We start from the raw sequence: 16,652 nt of genomic DNA, 5'->3' as shown, positions 1-16,652 counted from the left end.
CATTAAACGTCGATTTACGAGACGTTCCATCACTTTGCAAACTGCACTAGTAAGAGCGATGGGGCGATAGTGGGAGGCATCATGTCCAGTAGTACCCGGTTTGCGGAAAGGAAGAACAATGGCAGATTTCCACAGCTGGGGAAGAACTCCTTGTGCCCAAATAAGATTGAAGAGGTGTAAGAGGACTACAAGGGCTGACCGATGTAAATGTTGTAACATACGAATATGAATGTCATCAGGCCCAGCTGCCGATGATCGGCAAGCTGAGAGCGTTGCCTCCAGTTCTTGAAGTGTAAAAGGCACATTATACTGTTCTTCTCCGAGAGAAGAAAAGTCCAAGGGTACTAACTCTCTGGCAGACTTTGAGGAAAGAAACGAGGGGCATAGATGGAGCCCTCGGGAAATACGGACCAGATGTGTGCCAAGTTCAATGGCAACGTCGAGAGGGTTTGCCATATCAACACCAGTGACCCGTAGAACAGGAGCCGGGTCAGGAGAGTATTTACCACTCAATTTCCTCACTTTTTTCCAGACTGCACTCATAGAAGAAGCAGAGGTGATGGTGGAAACATAGTCTCGCCAACAAGTGCGTTTAGCTTCACGGATGACACGGCGAGCGATCGCACGCTTCTGCTTAAAATCAACAAGTCTCTCAGCGGTTCTATTGTACCGGTACCTGCCCCATGCAGCACGTTTCAAACGTACTGCACGAGCACAAGCAGGAGACCACCAAGGCACGCACTTCTGAGAATGCCTGCCTGAGGTTTGGGGTATAGAATGAGAAGCTGCGGTATAAACTGATGTCGAGAAGATGTGTAGGAGCTCATCAATGGAGGATGAAGAAGGAACCTCACTAAAAGCAGTGAGGTGTGAGTAAAGATCCCAATTTGCCCGATCAAATTGCCAGCGAGGGCTACGGAAAGGTGGTGAATAGGAAGGAGAAGTAAGAATGATCGGAAAATGATCGCTGTCATGTAAGTCTGGTAGAACAGACCAGGTGAAGTCTAGTGCAGTGGAGGAAGAGCAGACTGATAGATCGATGCAAGAGAGAGTATGAGTACGAGGATCAAAATGGGTGGGAGTACCCGTATTTAAAACATGGAGGGGGTGAGAGGCAAGAAAAGCCTCCAACTGAATGCCACGTGAGTCACAATGAGACCCCCCCCAGAGGAAATGGTGGGCATTAAAATCACCAAGTAACAGAAGTGGTGGTGGTAAGGATGAAACAAGAAAGGCAAAGTCTGGGATAGAAAATGCTCGAGAAGGAGAGAGATATAACGAACATATTGTAAACCACTTATTCAAGTGGATACGGGCTGCAGTGTAATGCAGCGAGGTATGGACAAATAGTTGACAGTACGGAATATCATTGCGTAGAAGAAGGGCACTTTCATTAAAGGTCCCATCTGAGAAAGGATCCGAAGAATACAATAAATTATAGCCTGAGATAGGTTGGAAAACAGCCGAGTGTAATTTTGGTTCTTGTAAGCAAGCACCAACAGGGGAAAACCTGGAAAGCAACATCTGAAGCTCACCCCGATTACCCCTGAGGCCGCGGATATTCCACTGTAAATAGGCCATGATTGGCGATGAAGAAAATATCAGGAATCTGTAGGTAAAGGCACCTACGGACTAGAGGGGTTAGAAAAGTCAACGTGTGGTGGCATTGGAAGATGTTCAAGTAGCGAAGGAACGGAGCGTTGCGAAGAATGGGGTTGTGAAGATGGAGGAGAGGGAAGAGAAGGAACAGGAAGTGAATCAGTGTCCATTGAAGGTTTAGTCTCTGCAATATATTCTGAAATGGCTTCAAGTGTTTCTGAATTCAAAGATGTATGGGAGACCATATTGGAGATAGGAGGAGGAGGGTGAGTAAAGATTGGGACAGTAATGGACTGTACCAAAGTAGAGGGGGAGGGAAAAGTGTAAGGGACTGGAGATGAAGTGTGGGGGGGGACAGAAGAGGCAGAAACCTGGGAGGTGACAGAAGAGGGAGAAACTTGGGAGGGGACGGGGGTGGAAGGCATAGTACGAGGAGGAGGGTGAATCTCCACACTTGTAATAGAGCCAGAGAGAGGGGAAGAACTAGGTACAGAGACTGGAAAGGTAAAGTGTGGAGGCGGAAGAAGGGAAGGAAGGGGCAAAGAAGATTTGAGCAATGTGGATTTTTTGGACTTCTGAGTAGAGGGGCGATTGGTATTAGGTGTCGTACGAGGTCTTGTCGATACTGGGGCTTGTGAGGAAGGACGCGAAGATGTGAGAACAGACTGAGTTGTAGTCGGGACGTCAGAGCCAAGGACAGCAAAAGGATTAGATGCCGTAGTGGCTATGGGAGGGGTAACAACAGAGGAGGCTGCAGAAGATGGGACCCCAGAAGTGGGGGGACGTTTGGAAACACGAGAATAAGAAACACGGGGTAGTCTCCCTTGGAGGCGGAGATGAGTAACTGCCATAGCATAAGGGAGACCTTCTGCCTCTTTGAGGCAACGGATTTCACGTTCATTTAAGTAGACCTGGCAACGGCGGGAGTACGAAGGGTGAGCTTCATTACAATTAAGGCAAGATGGAGGTTGACTGCAAGATGTATTAGAATGGTCGTCGGCACCACAGACTGGGCATTCGGCCATAGATCTGCAATATTTCGCTGGGTGACCAAAACGCCAGCAATTTCTACATTGTTGCGGTGTAGGTATCACCTTTCGAACTTGTAACCGATGTCCCGCGACATATACAGAGGACGGGAGTTCTCGGCTGTCAAAAGTTAAACGAGCCACATTGCAAGGGTAACGTCTCCGCCCCCGGGCAGGAAGGACATAAGTGTCTACTTTGAGGATTGGGAGATCCTGGAGTTCCAGCTGTTCAAAAATGTCATTGCCACATGACTGGAAATTCTGTTGGACTATGGTATGGGGCAGAATGACAGTACCACTACAAGAATTGAGAGAAAGATGTTTTTCAATAGTGATAGGAGTAGTATCGATATTCGAAAGGAGAGAAAGATCACGAGCTTGGGTAGCATTCTGGACAGTGACGATGCGCGTACCGCTCTTGAGAGCGTGAAATGAAATATCTCTGCCAACATGACGCAGGAGCGCTTTGGCAATACTATGGTCAGAAAGGTAGGCAGAAGAAGAAGTTGGTCTTAAAGTAAAGAATTTAGTCCATTGTGTGGTCCGAAACTGAGCGTGGAGAGGGAGTGCTTGACGTGTCGGTCGTTTCCGAGTAGAATGGGAAGGTAACGACGGAGCATCATCAGGAGATTGACGTTGGCGTTTAGGAGTAGGACCGGAGTTGGTCCGGCATGAAATGGGTGGGCGATTCGAAAATTGCCGTACCGTAGAGGGAGAAGCCGGAAGCATAGTCAAAGGAGAGCGGAGTTCAGACAAATCGAAGGAGTCAGTCGAAGCCCCGGTACCTGAAGCGGGTGAGGAAACAGCACCAGCAAGAGGTACAGGGGCATCAGGAGTGTCCGAAGAGTGGTCTAAACACAAGGCAGGGTCAGAATGGGGTGCGGTATCAAGAAGGGGCCCGGGGGTAGTGGTTTCATGGACTAGGGCTGCCATGGTTAGGTTACTCCTTTGCTTTTTGTTTTTAAGAAAAAAAAGAAAGAAGAAAAGAAAATAAAAACAAAAAAAAGAATAAAAAAAGGGGGGAGCGGGGAGGAATAGTTCCCAGGAGGAATGAAAGGGCCGGAAATCTCCCTCCGCGCCCAAGAGGACTCGACACCGCTAGTAGCGCAGATGCAGCATGGAACCCGTGCCATACCCTACCCTTCATGCCAGTAAACCAGCAATCCGGGATAGCAACCTCACATCTGCCGAGCTACCTCGGTGGACAAAAGAGAGGGCGGCCGGATATCCGCCACAAAGCATACCTCCTTCAGCCACCACCCCCGGAATCCGAAAGGTGGCTTCCAGAGATACACCCGTCGCCCAAAAGACACCCAAAGCTACTCCGGGATACCGGAGAGGGATCGGGACATCCCTAGGCAATCCAGATTCCACGGCAAACTACGCCACCGCCAAGGAACCTCAACGGAATGGGATCGACCCCGGTGTCCTTTCCCCTACCTAGGAACTAGCGCGCCTGTGGGAGAAATCACGAAGGCTAAAAAGAGGAAGGGCAAAAGGGAGGGGTGAGGAGGAGGAGGAGGAATGGAAAAAGGGGAGGATGGGGAGGATGGGATAGGGGAGGGGAGAATGGGGGGTAATTAGGTTCGGTCTGAGGAAGAAGACCGACAGGGCTAATTCCTCAGACCAAGAGCCTCTTCACCACGCCAAGGAGCCCCCCTTGAAGAGGTTCATCCTGAAGAACAGAGAAGTGATTTCCTACCTTCAGATCTTCACTCTTAACTTTCCTTACTCTGATGCGCCTCCCATTACTGTGAACCACTCGCCACTTGTAGCAGGTGCTGGACTGCACCTCACTGCTGGTAGCCGTTGCTACCTCCCCAACTACAGCCTCCTCACAGCGAGAGACAGACTGCACCTCACTGCTAGAAGCCTCATTCCCCACAACTCCAGCCACCTCACACTCTCTCCCAGACCCATTGAGGTGGACCTTCAGCCTCCTAATCTCCTCCTGGAGAAGCAAGACCTCCTCCTTCAACTCTCCAACCTCAATTTTTAAAACACTGCAGAAGCAAGCCATGCTTTGTAACCGTCCATGCTAATCCCCAAAGCAGCTCAGGGTCTGTGACCTCACGTGACGATATACGTATTATTAATTTATTTTCTAGTGAAAAAATAATCTGAATGGGGTCTTAGTGATATGATGACCCTTCTCAAACTCTTCTCAAATACATCTTAAAAACAGATCATCGTTTAAACGTCACATATATAATGGGAGTGGTAAGAGTAATCTTCACCGCTGATGTGCAGCTGAGAAGTGATACAGTGTTCAACAGTCGGAGACAAGAAGGACGAAAAATTATAGATTTCATTCCTCAATGCTCTTTCCAAATGCTCACTCCGTCTCTCGGCATGACTGATCTCTCTTTTCCTGAATGTTTGTCATTTTGTCTTTTGCTAGACCAGTTCATTTGCGGGCTTTTCTGTTTGGAGTTTTTCCATTATCAAAGCACTAATACAATTTGGCTATTCAGTTCTTTAATCATCCTGCTAACATTATCTAAATTGCATTATCCTTATTAAATGGCTACTGTCGTCACCAGTTTACTTTTATTTCATAAATCATAATAGTAAAGCAGGCAAAACTAGCCAAAATAGTTTATCTATTTCATAATTTGTTTCATCGGTCATGTCAGCAAATTAAGACGAAAAGTAAATATCCCTAACATTTATGCCGAAATGCTAGGTTCTTAAGCAAGCACCCTGTGGAAAGAGTGGCACACTTCCCATATCTCTATTTAATCAGAGGAAAGCGCTAAACTGAAGTGGCCATACAACGCCCGGGTAATAGGAGGTATTTAGGTTGGATCCAAAGGGAAGATAAGTCCAGTTTTTCGAGCAACACCCCTCGCATGCAACCAGGCCCTTCCACTGAGGGAGACTACCCCTCTCAAAGAAGAGGACCCTACCCCTAGGCCCAAACCACTGAAATCACACCACTGTATTAGTGACGCAGCGTTGAGACTTGGGTGTTGGTCGACCCGGCGTCGAGGCAGGGGTGTAAATTAGGACGTCTCTAATGTTCGACTGGAAAAGACAAAAGTTTCTCTGTCACCAAGATCAGTCTCAGAGAGGTTTGCGTGCAGCTGCTGTTGATGTTGGTCTGTACAGCTGTGAACTTACTAGTGTAATTAAAAAAGGGGCCTATTTCCTAGGCCTTTTGTGTATCCATATGTTCTTACGCTACCGTCCACAGGATGAATATGGGGTGTACAATAAACTAGCCACTTAAGTGGCAAAATCTAAATCTGGTGTAATTAAGGAATGTTCGTTACCCTCCCCAGCGAGGTCACAATATAACGTAGCTATCATTATTTTTTCTCACAAAAAAATGCATGCACATGCAAATTTAAAAATATCTTTTCAAGTACATGGATTGCGAGAAAAATATCGAATAAATATGTAGCTATATTCGGTTCTAAAAAAAACATACAGATTATAAATTATAAAACAAGCATTCACACATGAAACAAAAACTAATACTATATTTAAGAAATTTGAATATGAAAAGACTGGGAATACTTTGGAAATTTTGTATTCATGGGTAAGTGCTAAACCCGTATGGGTCATACAGACCCTGGGGAGCGAAAAGCAATCAGGTTTAATGCTAGGAAGGGAAGCTCATTCCTTGGATCAAGAACGCTTCACAAGGATCAAAACAACCGCCTTGAAGGAAGACACTGAAAATATTCTCGTTGGAAGACAGGATAACACGAGATAATGACAGGTAAGTTCTACAATGATTATGATGAAACTATTTAAAATTACGTTAAACAAAAAAGTACAAAAGATCCCAGACTATAATATTTCTTCAGTATAATAGTCAAGAAAAGACACTTTGCAGAACAGACTTTAAATGGATAAAATTTCGACCTGTTAGGATCAAAACGTTGTCCCAGTATAAGCTCGTCCTGCACGGGGTGTTTTCTTCACACTTTTATCCTAGCAGTAGATACTGAAAATATTGCCTAGACATGGTAAGTTATTTAAAAAAGTTTCTGAAGGTGTAGAATTTTTTTACATAATTTCCTAAATGTAGAACATATAAATGAATAATATAATGTGATGATGTTGAATTGATCCTTTCGAGAAATTTCGAGTAGGAAGGTGGGGGTAGAACAGCTGCGAAATGATGCTGGGAGCAGACGCCATATTGAATTTAAAGCGTGAACACTGGACCGAATTGTGCAATGTCATCATGTGTTCTCGAAGGTCAATTGGGGTTTTTCGACCTGAATTTTGTAATAGGAACCCATGTTAATGTCCCCTGCTGAAGAATTGGGACAGGAAATTTGCAGGACTTCAAGAATTACATGTGGATGGCAGAAGATAAGGGATGCGAATATCACTCACAGGGAAGTGCACCATTAGTCTTTTCATTTAGATCTCTAACTGGCCAGTGTAGGATCAAGGTGTTGTGGTGTGATATATCTACAGTAATTAAATGGTAAGTGGTAATATGAATTTATTTTGTGTACCCAGCAAGTCCAATCCTATAGTAGCTGGTTTTAATATTGTAATTATTAATTTAATGTCAGGTCTAGCTTTTTGTGAGAGTGGTGAAGTGGGCATCGAGGGAGTTACAGGTCGGCGACCTATTGTGAGTTAAGTCCCACTTATCTCACCCAAATTATTTGCCTGTAATAATTCAGGTAATACCATGTAAATCTCATGCAGGTAATTTACTCACATAATAATAATTCACAGAAGGAACTGTGTGAGCAGCCAGACGCTGGTGGGCCTGCTGACTGCAGGTAGCAATAGTCTGACTGATCAGGTAGTTATCATGGTAGTTTGTTTACAGGCAGAGCCAGGGAGTTGAAACTCTTTAGAAACCTATTACGGGTGTTAGAGTGCTACACCGGGAACACCACCAGCATGGTTTCGATTCCCTCCTGGGTGGAAACATTTCGATGTGTTCCCTTACACCTGTTATCATGTTCACCTAGCAGCAAATAGGTACCTGGGTGTTAGTCGACTGGTGTGGGTCGCATCCTGGGGGACAAGATTGAAGACTCCAATGGAAATAATGCAGACAGTCCTCGATGACGCACTGATTTTCTTGGGTTATCCTGGGTGGCTAACCCTTCGGGGTTAAAAATCAGAAGAAAATCTTATCTTATCCGTAGTTCAGTGGCAGAGCATTCATTTTCTGGTCGGAGGAACGTATGGGCAAGTTTCCTTACACCTGCTATCAGCGTTCATCTAGAAGTAAACAGGTACCTAGAAGTTAGTCAGCTGTTGTGAGTCGCATCATAAAGACCTCGATGAGCCTTTTCCTGGGTTATACAAGATTAAAAATGTCTTATTTTCTTCTTTCACGTCTTGTGGTTCGTTTGTTACGATGATGTTTATCAGTGTGGCAACAGATGATGCCCACAAGCATCCTGGATGAGAGGATTCATAGTGAACACAGCTGTTTCACCTACACTTACCTGGACAATGTGGGGTCCCTCACAAGTGGCCGCTCCTCTTCCAGCTCTACCAGTATCGGACTCCTGAGGACGGTGACGGAAGCGTGTTCCTCTCGTTCTCCCTGGGTCTCATTGACCACCTTGGCTTGCCACACTGGTAAAACAACACAGTTAGGTTTCATGTAGTAACGTAATCCTTGATCCTTAAAATACATATATATCAGAAGTTAACGATTATATATATCTATGCCACATAAATACCCACACAGTAAAATTCAACTTTCAACGTGAAACAAAACCTAACTATGCATCACTTGTATATAGCTACGTTTAGAGAGAAAAAAGTGAAACTCGAGAAAGTACTTCAAAGTTTGTCAAGACTGGTGCAAGAGTTAAAAGAGCAAAAGGAACTATCAAGAAAGAATGCGAAAATTAATCTTTATGTCGTTGGAAGAACAAAGAAATAGAGGACATATGATCACGACATACAAAATACTCCAGGACGGTGAGTCACTGATAAAAAGCAAAGGTGAAAGAATACGTGGACAGTGTATATCCCTAAATTCCAAGTAAACACTGGGCATGATTCTCCACTAGGAAATGATTCACACAATGGTAGAGCAGAACAAAAAACAGAAATGCACGCAACACACTCCAATGGATCGATAATTATTTCTTTGAGAAGTACTAAACCCGTAAGAGCCATACAGCTCCTGGGTAATGGGAGACAAGGAATACCTAAAACACAGACAATTTGGATTCAGGAAACATAAAAGCACTAATGATGCAATTATAAAAATGCTAGATCTGCTTTACACAGCATTGGAAAATAAGGAATATCCACTAGGAATTTTTATTGACCTAAGAAAAGCTTTTGACACAGTAGACCACGACATCCTACTCCACAAACTTGACCATTACGGTATAAGAGGCCATGCGCTTGCTTATTTCAAATCTTACCTTACTAATAGGAATCAGTATGTCACCATTAAAACACAGCATCAACAACACGGCCACTTGATACTGGAGTTCTGCAGGGAAGTGTCCTTGGTCCCCTGCTCTTCCTCATATACATCAATGATCTTCCAAACGTATCCCAACACCTGAAACCCATTCTCTTTGCTGACGACACGACTTATGTCATCTCTCACCCTAATCTTGCCACCCTCAACACCATTGTTAACGAGGAGCTGATCAAAATATCGACTTGGATGACAGCCAATAAACTTACGCTTAACACTGACAAAACCTACTATATTATGTTTGGTAGCAGAGCAGGAGATGCACAAATTAACATTAAGATCGACAACACTCTAATTACCAGACATAATGAGGGCAAATTCCTAGGCCTATACCTTGACAACAACCTGAATTTCAGCACCCATATCCAACACATAAACAAAAAAGTATCCAAAACGGTTGGGATCATCTCCAAGATACGATACTACGTGCCGTAAAATGCCCTTCTCACACTATACCACTCACTTATTTATCCATACCTCACCTATGCTATTTGTGCTTGGGGATCAACTGCAGCAACACACCTAAAGCCAATAATAACCCAACAAAAAGCTGCAGTAAGAATAATCACTAAATCCCATCCCTGGCAACACACCCCCCCCACTCTTCATAGATCTAAACTTACTCCCTGTTCAGTACATCCACACTTACTACTGTGCAATCTACATCTACAGGACCTTAAACTCCAATATCAACCTTGACCTAAAACGCTTTCTTGATAGTTGTGACAGAACCCACAGGCATAACACCAGACACAAACATCTCTACGACATTCCCCGTGTCCGACTAAACCTTTACAAAAATTCAATGTATGTCGAAGGCCCTAAAATCTGGAACACCCTACCTGAAAACTCTAGAACTGCAGACACATCCATCACCTTCAAAACTACCATTAGAAAACATCTTATCTCCCTGATACACCCCGTCAACTAACTACACGAATACCACCTGGTGGTTCACACTTACACTCACTCACCCATTTGACCATAAACAGAAATATTAATCTCAATCTTAAAATAATGAATCCTGTGATACTCCAATACTGAAACTATGTACTATGCCAAAACAAAAGCATTCACATTGCTAAACTCACAAACTAGTATTTAGTCACTTAGCCATAATACCAACTTACCTCATAATTTGTAATATTTTAAAATTAAGAATTAAACTAAGTCTGCCCGAAATGCCTAGCCATTATTTTACTACATGTAAACCACACAATAACCAAATTCTGTAAACTCAGCATTGTAATCCTTATAGAGAATAAACTTTGAGTTTGAATTTGATATTAAGCGGTGTTCCCCCAGGATCACTGAGATACCTCTTCCGTTTTCTGAAATACGTAAATAATTTGAAAATGAAAACTCAATCCTGGCACCTCTTATAAAGCATCAACAGACGAAGACATAAAATAAATTTGGCAAATTAGCTCCTACACAGTCTAATAACAATCCAAATCTTGTTAGTAAGATACACCAGTGTTTGAAGCTTCTCAGGGAAAAACAAATGCAAGTCACTGCATGCAAACCATTATCTCAGTTTTTTACAGTTTTTTAGGGAAAATTGGGAAACTCATTTTACACAGCTGAAAACCAATCCGATCCTTCCTCTAAGAAAATTACAACAGATGAAAAGTTTGAAGCTAACCATAACACTGTATCGCATCTGCTAGGAAAATGACAGGATGGATAATGAGACCCTTCAAAACTAGGGCTGCCAAGCCCATGATGACACTCTTCAGGTCGCTTGTTCTATCTAGGCTGGAATATTGCTGCACACTAACAGCACTTTTCAGGGCAGGTGAAATTGCTGGACCTAGAAAATGTACAGAGAACCTTCACGGCACACATAACGATAAAACAGTTCAATTACTGGGAACGCTGTACTCCCTAGAACGCAGACGGAAGAGATACATGATTATATACACTAGGAAAATCCTAGAGGGATTAGTACTAAACTTGCACACGAAAATCACTCCCTATGAAAGCAAAAGACTCGTCAGACGATGCAACATCCTTCCTGTGGAAAATTACATATGCTTGGATGTAACTCATAAGACACATACCAGTAAATGGTAACAAAGATAATTATTTATCAAAGTTACATAGACAAGTAGGAATTTTGGGACACCTAGGTCGCAAAAAATGTCCCCCTTTGATACCTACCATAATCTATCTCTCCACAAGTTGCTCTAGACCTATATTAATTGCAAATGAAATATACGTCACCAGGAATTCTGGTAAACATTATTATAAATTTGTGGACTGTATGTTAAAATTAATAAATGATTACATATACACATTCATATAACAGAAGGAGAATTTATAATCATATCACTCGCCAATTTGTCTGGAGATTACTGTGCATCATACTCAAAAATCTCCCTGTCTACATTTATGAAAATATTACTGGCCAGAACTAAACATAAACACAGACATCTTATCTGAGGTTCCTGGAGCTGTCCTGTCCATCTGCTTAATGCTCAAATTATGCAGAACTGCACACCCAACAATTTTGGCTCCTATTTGAGAGGTTTTAAACCCAATATAACCCCTAGAGCGACGAAAATTATACACCTTACATTAACGTGCTTGTAACACGTTCAAAAAACAATGGCATCTCACAACTGCTCGTCAGCGCAGGCGCAGAACTTCCCTATCGATTCTCTTATTTAAAATGCACTCAACAGAACAATAGTAATGAATTAATCAGGTTTATTTACACAGCATAATTTTTGGGAAATTATTTTCCACACCTCCAATGAAATGCCGGGGTGCCACTAGCACGATGAGAGACGACACAGTAAGTGTCAGGGGACCAATACTGTTCAAATATCTTCCAGCATACTTAAGGGGGATTACCAGTAGACCCCTGGCTGTCTTCAAGAAGGCGTTGGAGAGGCACCAAAAGTCAGTACCTGACCCCAAGGCTGTGGTTCGTACGCCGGGTTGCGTGCGCCAACAGCAACAGCCTGGTTGATCAGGCCCTGATCCACCATGAGGCCTGGTAATAGACCGGGCCGCGGGGGCGTTGACCCCCGAAACCCTCTTCAGGTATACTCCAGGTATGAGGCATTTTACAATTATACAGAAATCAATATCCCAATTTGTTTGATAAAATTAGAAAATCTGGACATACACAGCCAAATAGAAATACAAACTTTACTGTGAAAATAACAAGTCAGTATCAAACAACTGAAACTGGTGAGAAGAGACGTTCCCATTACTGATATTATATTCCTTGGCGAGCATTAAGCCGTTGGGGATCATACAGTACCTGAGGACAGATGCAATCAAATTTGATCCCGTGTATGTTGTTTTAGAGACAACATACACTGTGAGCAGGTCTTCATATATTTTGCAAGACTGGTTATCAAGCACCAGCCATCCACAAAACGCAGAACTCACCACGTGACGAGGCATTCTCCAGTTATCCCCTGGGGACCAACAATTATAATTTTTTTACCATGTTAGCAAACTGGCAAATTTGTACCTATGCACCCTAAACTCCTTGCGAATTTTAAAGTAGTTAAATGTATTAAGCAGGTAAGTTTGAAATCGTTCAGAATTTACATATTCAAGATATCGCACCGAAAACAATACGACATTCTTTAATAAAATTCTCAAATTGACACCAGCGCATGACAGTAAGAATCCGAACCTTCTCATAGTATTTGACTGGCTCTTCCTCCTTACTACCTTCCCCACCACTACTTCCTTCCACCTCCACTACTACTACACCACCTCCTGCCTATATATACCCCTCCTGTTCTCCTTTTCGTTATTGCTATCCTACTAAAATAGTTATAACTGACCATAATTTTTAAAGGGGTGGACCGGTAAGCCAGCGGAAGGCCTCGGTGGTCAGATGACCAAAGCTCCGAAGGCGTGTCATCATCTAAGACCCGTGTCAGGAAACACTTGTCCTGTTTCCTGACAAACCTTACCTAAACTAACCCCCTTTTCGTTAGTGTGACTTTGTAAATGGTCCAAGTCGGACCGAAACGTCGTAAGCTCCTCTCTTCTATGTGCGGGTTATTTGTGTATTGTGTTACAGTCACGGTATTGTGCCTTTTTTAGTAACTTCTCGAAAATTTTAAAATCAATCAGAGGATTTTTCAAATTACCGCACAAAAACTGCTGCGCTATCTGCGTATTTCAGTGGCGCATACACAGCCTAACAGCAATCCAACTGTCCTCTAATTTACACAAACGCTTAAAATTTGAAGCCAATTAGAAGAAACGGTATCTCATTATTACATTCATGGGTGAGCGCTAGACCCGTAGGGTATGGGGAGAATGGGAGACTTAGGTTTGATCCAAGGAAGGGGAGCACAGGTCCAGTTTCTTGGATCAAAAGCCCCTCGCTAGCTTCGAGGAACCTCCCTTGAAGGGTATCTCACATAAACTATGAAGGAAAAACATTCAGACAACCACTACAGACATACCCTTCCGTGGATACCCGAGTGTAGTCCTACATGGAAAGGCCTAGTTCAATTAACATACCTGGTAGCCCAGCACGGAGACCTACGTCTCTTATAGTCCTGGTTGTGGGTAGCATCACCGCCAGAGGCACCACCATCAGACGTACAACCCAAATGCTACTGAACATCTGCAAGTAAATAACGTTGTAATATCTCAAATAATTGGTCTGTTAAGTTTAATGACGTTCGTCATTAATGCTGAATTACACCTTTGCACTGTTAGGAGTAGTTTAACACTTTAAAGTAAATTCCCGGTGTGTGTAGAGTGGCACACACTTCTGTTTATATACCCTACTCATAAGTGGTTTATTTTTTTTAATAGTTTTGAAGTCCATTGACTACACGAAGATCATTAAAATGCTGAATGCAATACTGTTGGTAGAATTACTGACAATATGTTAGATATATTATTATTATTATAATCAAGGGGGAACCGCTAAACCCGGAGGATTATACAGCGCCTGGGGGGGGGATGTGGAAGGCATTCAGGCTTAATTCGGGGAACTGGAGCACAGATCCAATTCCCTAAATCAAGAGCCCCTCACCAACATCAAGGAACCTTCCTTGAGGGGATGTTAGATATAAGGACACATGTGCAACTAATGCGACATTTTATCGTGGCAACGTTTCACTCTCCAGGAAAGAGAAACGTTATCAACTACCTTGATCGCTAGCGCACTCAGGTCACACACTAAGGTCCGAGGTTCGAATCTCCTCCGGTATGACTGGAAAACATTAGGGACGTGTTTCCATAAGACACCTGCTGTCCCTGTCCACCCATCAGTTCAAAATGGATACCTAGTGTGGGTAGCATCCTGACACAAAACTGACCTAATTTGCCCGAAATGCTCAGCATAACAAGCGGCTTTCTATATAGTAGTAGGTCATTGATGTCAGCTAGGCCTGTATAACGTATACTTGTAGTAAATAAAGATATTATAAAATGTCGCATTAGCTGCACAGGTGTCCTTTTACATGACGGTTTGACAAAGCTCCTAGAGAGCGAAACGTTGCCACAATAAAATATCGCATTAATTGCACATGTGTTCTTTGACCTAACAAAATGTTGCGTGTCACTTCTGTATCTCTCGGTCAAGAATACTCTAAACCTTAAAATCTCGATTAAAGTAAGCTCTCAGCATATATACAGACATACACCTCTTTCTGTATATTTTCTCAAAATTATTACTGTTTATAATTAGCTTTCTAGTCAGATAATTACCCCTTGGACACCTGTATGTAATTCCTTGTGGAGTTTTGTATAATTTCTAGTGATTATGGATTTTGTGTGAATATTTGTAATAGCCTGCACATACACAGGCATACATACAAACATGCATACATTCCACTCACATGCGCATATACATATTTTTATATTCTGGCGCATTAGGATTTTATGACTACTCTTCACTGTTCCTTGGACGTGCAGTGAGGTAGAAAGTGTTGGGCTTATTAGATACAGGGATACCTTTCATCGAATCACACAGGGACCGGAACACATGCAGTCCGCTTTACATTTACAATATAAGCACTCCTATCAGCCTGTTCATAATTTAAAAAAAAATCGAATATAAAATGAAACGCTTCCTAATCCTGGTACTGTTTTAATTGCCACACAACTTTGTAAAATATAAGTACTATAACTGTTTTTATAAGGCAAACACTTCAGCATAAGAGTTATCACAAATCACAGGAATGAAATAGTAACTGTGGAAGAATCGTGTTAAAAGGTTCATAAGCTTGAATACCATAACACTTGATGCAAACATCCTAGTACTGTGTGATTATCCATTCTGTTTTGTTTTTAAAGGGTAGAAAACTTACCATCTCTTATAATGGTGAAAACTGACAGAAAAAGAAGTCCTATATTTGTACAACGTTTCATCCAACTTCAGGCTTTATCAAGATGTTGGGTGAAACGTTGATTTAATGATAAAAATTAATAAATGCAGTGAAGCACTTTAACTGTACACAAGTAATCAATGAATAAGGAGTCTATCACACGTGCAAAAATCTCCAGAGTGGATCATGTGACCATAACTTCAGTTAAAGAGATATTTTCCCATTTCTTCTGACAAAGAATATATCACAACCGACATATACAGTTTGTTTGGTCGATACACCTACTGCTTTCTTTTCTTGTTTGAATGCCACTAGGTCTTTAAAGTACTAACGTTATCACTCAGCTCATAATATAATGTGTGTTTTACCAGAGCTTTAATAAATGGGAACAAAGCTCCAACACGGTGGTGGAGGTAGGAAGGGCAGTGCTAGCACTCAGAGGTAAAGTAGGGGATGCTGAAGTCAAATGAGTAATTGACTGTAATGTCAGCATACATCTGGGAAGACGGCGATTGAGTGAATGCTGACGAATGTGTTTATCACCTTGCCTTGGCGGGAGACGGTAAGTTAAAACAAAAATTACCTTTTCACGTGCCCTCAATGAAGGCGCAGCAGAAGCAGCAGCAGCAGAATACTACCTGCAATTCGTCGCAGTTATCACCTCCACAACCTGTGGCGGAGTGCCCTTATATATTGCCTTGTATACAATGTGGACATTCCCAAGACGGGTTAATGTCAAGAAGACGACGAGGATTAATTTAACAGCACAATGGTTGAGTTGGCCATGTTAGTGTCCCTGGCTGGTGCAACACCTGGACTGCTTGTTACATTCCCACCGCTCTCAGTGGCTACACACTCAGTCGTCATTCATAAGTAACTATCCTCCACCTTCCAGTAAGGATTACCACTATCTGAACTTGTGCACCTGTATTTATTAAGTATTTAAAAGCCCGATAAAGCCCTTTAAACGTACTTACCCATGCCGCTAATCACGGAGTTGCACTTATCCATGGTAAATTTTGCTGCGAATAAGAAACTTTTGGAAAAAGATCAATGAGGTGAGGAAGCCTGGAGAGCAATAAGACTTAGCAATTAAAAACGAAATAGTGTAGATGCTTGATGGGGTGGGGGAAGCACAAGAAACATGGAGAGGATACTCTGACGAATTGTGGAATTCAAATTATGAAGGAGAGGCAATGGGGAGGGAGGGAGGGGTAATATCGTATAGGAGTGAGAGTGAACCAGTGGTGGATGTGGGGAAGGTGT

General features: G+C 42.7%; 1 protein-coding gene across 3 annotated transcripts in view; it reads right to left on the bottom strand.

Moving 5' to 3' along the window:
• LOC128689741 (glutamate receptor-like) overlaps positions 1–16,652 on the bottom strand; it is a 111,929-nt gene that overhangs the window by 47,593 nt on the left and 47,684 nt on the right. Inside the window, exons 1-3 of one of the 3 annotated variants that reach the window (XM_053778159.2) lie at positions 15,970–16,188; positions 13,567–13,672; positions 8,063–8,195 (exon numbers count right to left, since the gene is read on the bottom strand). In XM_053778159.2, the coding sequence (XP_053634134.1) occupies positions 8,063–8,195; positions 13,567–13,672 (239 nt within the window). In that variant the 5' untranslated portion in view covers positions 15,970–16,188. Of the gene's footprint in view, positions 1–8,062; positions 8,196–13,566; positions 13,673–15,969; positions 16,189–16,652 lie in introns of those variants that run through there. The other 2 variants (XM_053778156.2, XM_053778158.2) reach the window with 2 other exon arrangements.

This window comes from Cherax quadricarinatus, chromosome 22 (assembly GCF_038502225.1).
Source record: "Cherax quadricarinatus isolate ZL_2023a chromosome 22, ASM3850222v1, whole genome shotgun sequence".
NCBI classification, from domain to species: Eukaryota; Metazoa; Arthropoda; class Malacostraca; order Decapoda; family Parastacidae; genus Cherax; species Cherax quadricarinatus.
The sequence above is the reverse complement of the archived record's forward strand: the minus strand, read 5'-3'. Positions and strand labels throughout refer to the sequence as shown.